Source organism: Trichoplax adhaerens, genomic scaffold, assembly GCF_000150275.1.
Source record: "Trichoplax adhaerens TRIADscaffold_3 genomic scaffold, whole genome shotgun sequence".
In the NCBI taxonomy this organism is placed as follows: Eukaryota; Metazoa; Placozoa; class Uniplacotomia; order Trichoplacea; family Trichoplacidae; genus Trichoplax; species Trichoplax adhaerens.
The window spans coordinates 6935380-6947720 of NW_002060945.1; the positions used below are offsets into that span (position 1 = coordinate 6935380).

The 12341-nt window shown below is 33.4% G+C and overlaps 2 protein-coding genes across 2 annotated transcripts; one reads left to right on the top strand and one right to left on the bottom strand.

Moving 5' to 3' along the window:
- Positions 1 to 2948: 2948 nt before the first annotated feature.
- Positions 2949 to 3599, bottom strand: TRIADDRAFT_16617 (uncharacterized protein; the record flags this gene model as incomplete). The annotated part of the gene is made up of 1 exon (XM_002111086.1): positions 2949 to 3599. A coding segment is annotated over one exon (651 nt), but the record flags the coding sequence as incomplete, so codon positions are not given.
- Positions 3600 to 7297: 3698 nt separating this feature from the next.
- On the top strand, positions 7298 to 7909 carry TRIADDRAFT_16656 (uncharacterized protein; the record flags this gene model as incomplete). Its single annotated transcript, XM_002110561.1, has 1 exon — positions 7298 to 7909. A coding segment is annotated over one exon (612 nt), but the record flags the coding sequence as incomplete, so codon positions are not given.
- Between the last annotated feature and the right edge of the window lie 4432 nt (positions 7910 to 12341).

Consider the following 12341-nt stretch of genomic DNA (forward strand, 5'->3'; position numbering starts at 1 on the left):
CCTATACTATATCTACGTCGTTATTATTTACTGACTGATACAAAATCAGTGTGCAAAATTTTTACTACATTAGGAATGCTCAAATTTATTTCCATGATCGTATTCTTTGATATCAAATTACTTTACTCATATATCAACAAAGTTTCCCCGATCTCAAATAGTCCCGAATTTACTTTTTACTTTCTAACAGACGAATAATGTATTTGATACAGCACTTCTTCAGATACCATAGCAAAGCAACTTTTTACGATACAGTTATTACCTCTGCTAATAGATTTACACTACTAACTTTAGATAGATCGTTCTTGAATAATATAACTATGATATTAGTAACCATATATAAACCTGTACATTACATGAAACTGTTAAAATTTTGACAGTATACAGAATTGATTCTGGTATTTTGTACCGAAACGTACTAAAAGTTTTGTTTCATCATAAATGGATTGTGATAAATGTAATTGTGTGACATTTTAATTGACAGTTAACAGAAATTCTTAGTTTACTTTACTAGAGAAATTCAATAAAAGTTAATTACACTCTCAGAATACAATATTTACCTATTTAATTTATATCCTAGCATATATACATGACTTAAGACAAATTACTCGCATTAATACGATTGCATTCATAATATATATTAGTAATTTGTCTGCCCTAGTTATATTAATTGCTATAAATATTAGAAATTATACCCGGCGCCTAACTAACGGTAGTATTTATTAGCTTTCACTACAAGATACTAATAATACTTACGTTCTAAAGTAATATTTTAGATGTATAATTCATCAAATACTTTAGTTTTGCAGAATAAGATCTTTGGAATATATGTTATATATACTTATGATGCTGAAAATTGTCTAAAATTACATAAGGGGTATGTATAGACTGTGCTATGAGTAACATGAGTTAAGAGCAAAATAAGCGATGAATTTATTAACACAGCACTATACAATAAATATATAAGTATTCTTTTACCTTATTCAGCAAGATAGCGATATATATTTACTATAGTCAAAATTAATTTCACAGCCTACATAAGCATCGTATCCAGTGTGAAGAATAGTACCACTTATATAGAGTTATTTCTGATTACAAATTATAGGATATATCATATGTACTATGCTAGCTATTACATCTCCTTGATAGGAAAATACCAGTATAATTTATAGAACTACTTTACCACATATTCTAAAACATTGCAAGTTTTCGTGTTAATAAGTCTTCTATCGTATTTAGAACTATTATGCATTACTTTATAGCTACTCTGTTAAAGTGCAGAATCATACGATCTTACTACCGGGTAATTCGTGTAAGTTTTAAACGGTGGTACGTACATATACCTGTAAAAGTATGCATTATAAAGTGAATCATTATGATTATAAAAATACTCCTCCATAACTAAAATTGCTGTCTTTTATTTATAATACTATCGTAATCAGAGAGTATTATGAGAATGTTTGATTTTAATGTATCATCATCAATATAATGCCAATGTTATACGAACATTAAAAATGTTGCTTTATTAAGTAAATTTTGCTAGGATAAATGATATGTCCCGACATGGCATATTATAACATAATCTGCAAAGCTGCTACTTTGGCTACACTGTATAAAGGATGATAATATGTATAAACTCATTATTGTAGCATAGTGATTAGCAAAATGCAAGAGAGCAGTGCAAGACCTAAAAAATGCCATAAGTGAACTTATTCAATAAATAATTGATAAGAAATTTGCCTACTATACGGTTACAAGGTAGGAAAACATTTCATTTTAGTTTAAAATTAAGGTGGAGTATATATATATATGTATTATATTGTTTTCGTAAACTGAAATATTGGAAATGTGAGTCCGTAGAAATGGGTGTAAGACATTAACACTATATCTTTACGTTATTAAAAGTATAGCATAGCTAGCCAAGTTGTTGGAGGCTTGTAGCGCGTTATGAATACATGTAAAGTTATCACTTCCTGAACAGAAATTGCCTTGCGTGTAAAACTTGCCGAATGTTTAATTGAAATAAATATTAAAATAAGAATATTCTTTCATTGCACCTTTGTATAGTATAAGTGCATAGAAGGACTATTTATTTATAACAATAGGAGAGAAGATATTTAAATGATTGCAAAGACAACAGCAAAGAGAATTTAGTGCCTTATTACCTTACACATTTAAAATGTTATCTTCCCATCGGTGTATAGGGTATAGTAAATTTACTCGATTGTAGCTGCAGCTTTAATACAGTATTTTAATCTTTTTTTGATAGATTGCTATAATTGATTTAGTGAAAGAAAAGGCTTAAGTTAAGGATAGGCTTAATTTGGATTTAATATGAGTTAATATCAGTCTTAAAATTATACTCTCTCTTTGCTATTGTAACTTAACGTAAAGCTGTCTTAATATCGTATGGTATCAAGTTATACTCGTATGTGATTCTCGTATTACTCAAGAAGTATAAGCAATGTAGCTTTCAAATCTAACCTAAAAATGCATTTGAACGTTTATTTTCAGAAATTTAGTAATAACAATAGTTCTCCTTTTTGTCATGTTTGTTAAAATTTTATGTTAGCTGCAACAATTCAGGATGTTATTGAAGGTATAGTCAATTTACTCTATTTAATTGTAGGAATAAAAATGATATCACTTTAATTTGATCTTGATCTGATTATGTAGCACGATATATTTAGATTATATTTGAAGTTATACTCCAGAGAGCACTAAATAGTAAATTTGATATTATCTAAATTAATTTTCATGTTTAATTAATAAGTACAGTACGTCTAGGGTTAAACAGTTCACCTAGTATTCTTTTTAGGTCTTGATAAATAGATTTTACGAGCATTTTTTGTTAACTTTAACTGTAATTCAGGCGTAACAACGCCATGCTCTGCCAATGTAATATCAATCTGACGCAATGTGAAATTGTGACGATACACATAGATCCAATGGTAATGAAATCGATGATTATGAATTGGTGTAATGCCAGCTCGATAAGCTAGTAGGCCAACATATACATCGTCAATTCCCGGAAGTTTTTTAATGAATGGAATCGATTCTACCATTCGCTCCAATGCTATTCCCGACATTAAATTACTAAAGCCAGAGCAATAGGGAGGGAATCGTTTCCATTTATAATCTAATGGTGAAATATAATATTTGTTTTTTTTATTTCGAATTGGTTTACGATTACCACGACTTACATAGCCAACCCAGTGCTTTCTTACAACTTTCCATCCACTTCTATCGATGTGGTTAATGTACTCAAACATTCGCCATTTATTGAGCCATACATCATCATCGCCCTTGTAAAAAAATCTTGGTCTACAGTATTTGTATGCCCAATACATGCCAGCGACAGTCTTTTCCGTTAAACTTTGATGGCCTTCTTTTAAATTGATAATAATCATATCACCATAACGTTCTGCCTCAGCATCAACTAGGTCGTCGCGCTTTTTCACGCCTGATCGGCCGACCACAAAAACAGTTTTCCATGTATAACTATCATTACGGCTATCGTTGATATCCCAGCCGTTGCCCCAACTTTCACGAATACCTTTTCGTCGTTTATAATGGTATGTATGGCTATTAATTGCTAATAGGAAGAAAGCCGGTTTAAAGCATGGTTGTGGCTGAGTGGAATTTTCAGTGATGAATTTTGTAATGTCATATTTAGGTTCAGCTTCAAAGGTTGGCAATTCACTTTCTTGTTTTTTCGGAAGTTTTGTAATTATTGTGGGTTTGGGCTTATTATTTTTAATCTCAGTAGCTTTCTTATTCCAATTTGTCACTTTGAAGCTACAAATAAAATCACCATAAATTTTTGTAACGATCAAGAATAATAATACTGCTATTAGCCTTCGCCACGAAAGAATACGACCAAAATGTCCACCCTTCGGCATCTAGGAAGTAGAATTGTTACATTTTCATTTTTGATAACCTTCTTTCAATTCTGAAGCAAGCAGATAATCTTCACTGCTCATAAATCTACTTTGACAGTATGCTACTATAATACTGTAGTTATATAGTTTGATAAAATCAGTTTGAAAGGAAATTACTTTCTATACATTCTATGATGTATTGCAATATTATCATAGCCAGTCTACGTCCTGCAGTACTACAACATTGTCTGTAAACTTGAAAAATAACAAAATGTGTATTTTATTTTAATAATTGTCTGTAATCACAAAGACCAAGGTATCAATATGATCAATATTACTTGTATTGTTTTTTTGAGACAATACCTTGAGATTTTTGGCCTTCAGGATATCATTTATTGCTTGCACGCTATCACCATGATTATTGAAATACCATTTCTTTTTATTAATACAATATCCTTCTACTATCAAATTGGATTTGCCAGTAAAATCTCTGAAATGGATCAGATAGTGGCCTGTCATTCATTTAATGGAACTAATTTGAAATAAATTCCATGAAAGTGCAAGTTGTAACTGAGTATGAATGAGTCGGATTCCTTCTATGGAATGAATGAAATTATATGATTATACGAGTATATAATATTGAACTTACAGTAAGTGCTTGTCATACCCACTAGTCAATATTAAAATAAAAATAATCATGCTCGGTTGCTATAGCCTGTTCAATATGACATGGACAGTTGTAAAATTGTTCACGACTATTGTTGTGCTGGACAGCACATTGACCACTATCAAAGTAGTATTGTACGTATTATTACGGCCAAATAGACGGTTTAACATACAAGAATATCTCATCGTACTACAATAATGATAAATGACTATACTATAGTCTAGGGAATGATGGTTTGACTACTTCTATACCCTAAGTAAGCTATGCACATTCCTTTTAACATAAGGATACTTTGAATATTTTTCATTTTTAAGGACAGTATATTACATATGGTGTGAGAAAGATTTACCTTTAAATGCGCTTAATTGAATGTGTTCACGGGCATACAGTATAACATTTACAATGACAAAGGGTAAGAAAATTCTTTTTGATCGCTTAACGTAGTGGAAAAATGGGACATTTATGAGATAACTAATCATCAATGAACTGATTTAAAATGATAGAATTAGACAGTCTCAATATATAGCACAACAATACGTACAGATGTAGTACTCTATAACCGTAGAACAACAACCGTGGCGGCGTTGATCGATCCCTACTACCATACGGTATGCTATATTCTTCAGCAGGATGCCTGGCTCCTTCGCATTGAGAACAAGTAAAACTACTAGCTACGCCTTTGAATTGATAATCTCCTAGGTAGATGATTTCTACTCCTATTGCCGACTAGATTGAGCAATATTAGAGAAGCTCGTCGACGTGTTTAGAAAGTAATTTGTAATAGCAATAATAATTATCATTGAAAATACTGAATTAGAATAAATAATTAATTAGTGTTGTAATTAATTAATTATTTATAATCCGTACCGTTGCGGTGCGGTCCACTTCATCGTCTCTAACTTGACTACAAAGAAGAAATGGTATGCGCGTCCGTGCGTCTGTATATCTATGGCGAAGAACTTTTCTTTGACCTACTGAAAGAAACACAAAAGAGTCGACCAATGAAAAGAAAGCCGGTCATGCTCAGTCTACAATAGGTTATTGTTTTGCAGCATCCACTTAGATCAAGATCTTTACATCGACTTCTGCAGTTGCACTGTCGCATAAGCTACTAGAATAAAAGTATTAATAATTAATTAATTATAAAGATCTACATTATATTATACTGTATTATAATATAATTCGAAGTATAGTGGTGGAGTTACTATGCTTACTCGGAAGTTTTTCTTTCTATTTCCAGAGATGTGCCGTATAGTATTCAGCATGAAAGTACAGTACAGGACACCGTACTGACGAGTACGTCAGGGGATTTTACTCAGTAAAAGACAAGTCCCTAGTACTTTAACCCTTAAAGGTTAATGTCATACTGCATTGTGTTGTATTATCTCACCCTAAGTATCACCGATGCTCTATGGTCACAATCACACTACTACAATATTTGTTTGATGGCTTACGGAAATAAAAATGAAGGAAACACTTTGGGTAGATTAAGTAGCCTTATTTTCTCGACTGTTCTATAGGCAATTTCTGATATTAGACAGTAGTCTGATGAATACTGTACACTGTACAGCATAGTGGTGAGAACTACTACAACCTTGTTTATTCGTTCGGTAATTGGATAGTACACGCGCATTAATTGAAGTTCTTGCAAAGCGAGAGAAACAGAGCCTAGTCGAACTGGACTGCCTGCTGGTTTGGGGAATGTCGAATAACCGGCTGTCAGTAGTTAATCTTCTGCAAACCGATATGGTCCCTAATAATTTATCGTTCTGTGTAAGTGCTTTTTCAGCTGTGAAAATGTTTAAAGAGTAAATGAAGTAAATGGATAATATCAATTTGTTTTAATTACTGATATAATAGTTGGATAATTTGTAGTTATTGAGAAACGATTGGCCCGTGAACATGTCTAGGATACATCCGTAATACCTTATTGTACGGTACATTTGTTCTTTGCAGGCTAATAATCAGCAAGAGGGCCAATTTTAAATTTTCTCTTCTTTAAATACGTGTACGATATTTAGTAATTGAGTAGTGCAGTCCCTAACAAGTGCTGTACATACGCTCACACCGTAGAGTATGATGATCATTTACTATTCCGTGGACAGTTGCGACACTCACTGTACTGTACTGATAAGGTTTAGCAGCGAATCGCAATTTTGCAGTTTTATTGGATAGAGAATGAGATATTGAAGGTTGAGATGTTTGTTTTATTCATTTCTAATTGTAAAAAAATTAATATCCTCTATCGGCAAAATTCTTTCCAGGATTGCCAATACTACAATCATATCCGTATTATAAACTGAAAGCATATTAATAATTTATACTCCATCATGCTTTAAGTTATTCTTTCACCTTACGTGTAGCACTGGGATAGGGAAAGTTAAAGCTGTGGAAGGACGTATTATATCATCTTTATGTTCCAATACAAATAAAAGTAAAGGTTGATTGATATATTTATCTAGGCTTATACGAGTATATACTATAAATTAATGTACATGACAGCATGCCAAGATCGGTGGTTATTCGAAAGTATATTGCTGTATTTATAGTTATAGCCATTTTTAGAACATATCTCTATATTATATATACCACGAGATTTGGCCTTCGATTGCAAGCTAAATACATGTGGTTAGACTTTCAGCCAGCGCAATTACCAGTATTCCATATATATCCTATCAGACATGGTAACGATTGTATGAAACTTATAGAATTTCAGCCTCCACCATGTCGAACCTCGACACTATTATTTTTAGCCATCAACAGCCACGCGAAGCATCATAGTAGACGCAATGGCATTCGCAAAAGTTGGGCATCCAATATATGGTTGAATGGGAATAATAATGAAACTTGGAAAACCGTTTTCATAGTGGGTTTAACTGGTGATCGGGAGCGAGATGTTCGGGTAAATCATGAGGCATCATATCATGGTGATATGATAATCCTTAACTCTTTAGAAAGTCATCATAGTTTAACGGATAAAACGGTCACTGGTATGCATTGGGCCTCTAAATACTGTCAACCAAAGTTTTTCTATAAAGGAGATGATGATGTTTGGGTTAACAAATGGCGTATCTATGATTATATAACTCATTTGAACACCAGTGTTCCCGAGGTTTATGATAATCATTGGGTTGGCTTTGTTAGTTATGACAACCGAAGACCTATCAGAAATATTAGAAGTAAGTATTATGTATCTCATGAGCATTATAGATGGGGCTTGTTTCCGCCTTACTGCTCTGGTTTTGCTAATATTATGTCTGGACAAGCACTACGGAAGATGTTGGATGCTACAAATTATATCGAAAAACTACCTGGTATCGATGATGTTTACATCGGTTTATTAGCATATAAAAGTGGTATTCAACCGATAAGTAACCTGCACTTTCGTTTCGATAGTAGGCCTCTTCAACGTAATATTACTAAAAGGTATGTTGATCAAACCTTGGCACTTCATGGTGTCACTAAACCGGATAAACAATTATTACTCAACGATATTGCTCGCAGGATCTATATTGGTAATCAATCTAGAAGGAGCTTAAATTAATATATTGCATTATGTAAAGTAATACTGTTTATCTACTTTTACATGCTCACTTTTTAATCAATTGTTCCTTTGCTTTGATAGTAAATTATTTTAAAATTCAATTGATCAAATTTATGTACCTTATTGGGTGCGACAAACAAATTATAATATACAACTTGCTTGTATGCCACAGTTTGATTGATGTACTGTCTCTTCTGTGGCAACAGAATGAAGCATTAACTTAAGCTTGATAGGCTAAAAAAGGTCAAAGATTCCATTTAACCGAAATTGAAGCTAAACTAACGACTGCGTATAAGCGTTCACAATGAACTCTGCAATTTGCGTGATATTGTACGTGTGCAAAGATTGCAATTTTTTGTATGCTAAATTCTACATGCTTATGGCCATGCATAGAAATATTATATAATGATGATTATTTTTAATTATTCTGTTATCATATTACTGTTTTTATTCCAGTAACTGGCTGTTTGATGAGATATTATTATCAAATTCACCTATTTTAAAAATTTGTATTGTGCTATAGTAATTACAGAATTAATTGATTAACCAAAAGGAATCAGATAGTGCGGCTTGAATCAGGAAGTACATTAAAATAAAATATAAAGCATATAATAGTTGATGTATTAACCTTCTTATTGATACCTAATAAGGAATTACGAATTCTTTGGATATTTAAAGAAATAGACTTATTTGATTTTACGCATAACTAGTCTCGTTTAATACTACGTACTGCTTTTGTTTACTGCAATTTTGAAGGCAATAAATTAGTACGGTACATCCTGTCATGGATGTGGCAGATGAAAAATATACTTTGCGTTGTCCACTCTATTGCAAAGTTGCATAGTGATCAATTTGAGCAGGATTAGCGTGTGTAGCTTACACAAAGAAATTGACTAAATGATATCAAAATGACTCATGTCCAATTGCCCATCAAGTGCATTCGGTTAAGTGTTATTTTTTTGCCACAGGTACTCTTATGTATTAAATACCTAAGCTAGCATCGGAATTGTCAAGGCACACTAGATTCTAACTATAATAATATAATGACATGCATTCCTATGAAAAAAAGTCTCGCTATTATATTGATATTCAATCAGACTTAGCTTATCGCTTCTAGTCACTGGGCTACAGGCGTAAAAGGTTTTTTTACTTGCTTTCCTGCATTTTAAAAATTTTTGGCCTGCTTTCACACAGTACAGAGATATAAGAAAAACTTTATAAAATATCAAACATAGGAATAAAAAGTAGTTAACTCATTATTTTATGAGTGTTTAATTCCTTTATAAGCCATTATGTTGATAACAAATGTATATTATTTATCGTATGCTAATGACGCCAATTGATCAGCATGATAATTTGTGAGAAGTATTTCTTTGTTGCTATGCTGTACTGTCTGTCATTCGAAGTCCAAAGTCCATGGCCCTTCCTAAGGAAATTGACGTCTTTACGTAAACTCAGTCAGGGACTTGTAAAGAGGAAAACGGGATTGGTATTAATTTATACTACGGTAATTATACTACGTTAAGATTTCCATGGTGAAATTCTCAGTAATCTCTTTCGGATTTGCGTTTACGATTTAGAACGATATTTGTCTTACTGTAAACTGACTGTACGGCCAGCCATACAGCCATGGGCTTGTAGATCTTCGAGATCTACAGTCCTATCACGGATTTCTCGATACCTCGAAGTCCATTGTACAGTATTGTACTGCTAGATTTCTGCTACCTTGGGTTCTACAGTATCCCCTACTGTTACTTTGCACGTTTGTATGAAAGAACCATACCATTCTACATTTAAAGTTTACCATCAAGAAAGTCGATGGAAGTTTACTAACACTGACAAGTCACTATCATATTGTCAATACTGTACAATATTCGGAAGAGCTGGATGCGACAGCTACATTTCTGATTGCGGATACCTTTCGTATCTTACTGCCATGGTTACTAAATCTTAGCGATAAGATTAAGATTTAGTCGTCCAGTCCAGAACTCCATCTTTCTGCTGTCAACTCTGCAAAAGTTTGTATGAAGAAAAAGAGATTCCTATAGTCAATACCATTTTGTATTAAGTCTACCCATCACACGAAGTCACTACTCATGCGCAGCTCCTCGCAAGTCCCGAAAATCATATACTGTACTGTACAGTACAGTATTATAATAGTACAGTAGACCAACTACAGTACTGCACTGTTCTGTACAAGTGTACATTGATTGTACGAAACTCTTCTGACTCATAACCCGTTGTTCAATCGTCTTGGGTCAACCCAGTATGGGTGTCACACTTGGTGCCCACATTGTTGACGTTGCTGGGCGGTGCTGAGAGCGTCGTTTGCCGTTGAGCAGACTCAGCCACCACCTTTATCTAACTGGTATCGTACGCTTCAACTGATCACTGCACTGACTCGACTTGATATTACAGTATTGCACACACAATACAGTACTCAGTGTGCAAAGCCATAGAGCCTTACCTTACTAAAACAATTATCCCTTGGGTTCACGACAGTGACTGTAGAAATTTCACTATTGCGTCGGACATTGAAAATTGAATTTTTCCTTTCCTTTCAACGTTCCTTTCCAAGCCATTCTAAAATCATTGAAATGAAATTTTCAAGTACATTTCTGAGAAATTTTATTGTATAGTATCTCCTGTTTGATCTGGTAACATCTATACTACCATTTCTAGTTGATTGAGAGGTAAGAGGAAGAATTACTGTCAACGGAATTTGCTTTTTTCACCTCGCTTTTGATTTCGTGCCATACTGATAGCCATTTCTATACGTCAATTTGAGTTTACTTTCATCTAGTATACACGATATTCAATCTCATTTTTAAGTTTACACTTAATGTAGTTGGAGAAAAATTGTCGAAAGAAATGAAATCACAATCATAACTAACGTACTCCTACTAAAGATTTAGTCAAGGCAATCAATCTTGATCTTGTTCCATTGCTGTACTACCCATTGCAGACGTACCTAAATCAATCGACCAATCGGACAGCCTAAAGTAAACTTCTGCACTGTACTGCTGTACTTTTAATTTTTATTATGCCGAAGTATGACTTGCCAAGTTATGAAATTACTAGGTGATAGTTCCATGTTGAATATGCAAGAAGGTGGTGAACAAGATTTTAATATTGACTCCCTCGATTCCTCGACTACAGTACATTTTGGACAATAATGAATAAGTCATTCTCATGATGCAATGTACAGTACAGTAGTCTCTGAAAGAGGAAAAAATGACTGATTATGATGACGGACCAGTCTCACCACGAATGATTCAATTTCTTACTCAAAGATGGACAGTATTGACCTACTCAAATGCTATAAAACGCCTAAAAACATGAACAGTATATGAGAATGTCGAGACGATAGATTAATTATACTTGTAAATATATACTATGACATAACTATTACTACTATACGTACAGTACACTGAGTACAGTATACACCTACGCGTAGGATGATCAAATATGGACGATGCATGCGTGTACTATACACAGGAGGCTTTAGTGCAGTCGAAAATCAACTTGTGTCTTGCCTACTACTGTATTTTTCCAGGTAAAAACCATTCGAATTGTGTAATACATATGGTAATATAGATACATTCTAAATGACACTATATCTCTAATTCAGTATTGAATGATTGAATTTTTTACTGATAAATATTAACAAGACACTATACAATACAGTACATAAAAAGACCGCTGAGTATACGAGAAAAAGGATGAGCGATATTAATTCCTTTTCATCATAGCTGACCATTGCTGGCACTAGAGCCCATGCTATGATATAATTTTGTCATATCATGTCTGTCTGATTTAACTTTTGTTCAAGTTTTAACAGGAAAGCTGAATATAGAGGGTATAGCAGAAATTATAGTATGTATTTTGTGTCACGACAACGTTGCACTTTTACAACTTGTGCACGCGTATATCGAATATATAAGCTTATTCATCACACAACTAGACCTAACATTTAAGAATGAAAGATCAATTGTCTTCCATGTCCTCTTAGTAATATCTACTAAATGCGGATGAAACATACTACCGCTACTTTACAATTGAGAGAAGCTCATAATAATGGACTACCTGTGCGTGCTGCATATTCGGGGCAGACAGTGCTGCAAATGATTTAAAAGCATTGATGTTCTGACGAGTCAACATATACTGAGATCTCAAAGATATTGACTTAGAATACAAGCTTATTACGCATAGTAAAGTTTAGTAAATTATTTCCACTAGCACGCCATCA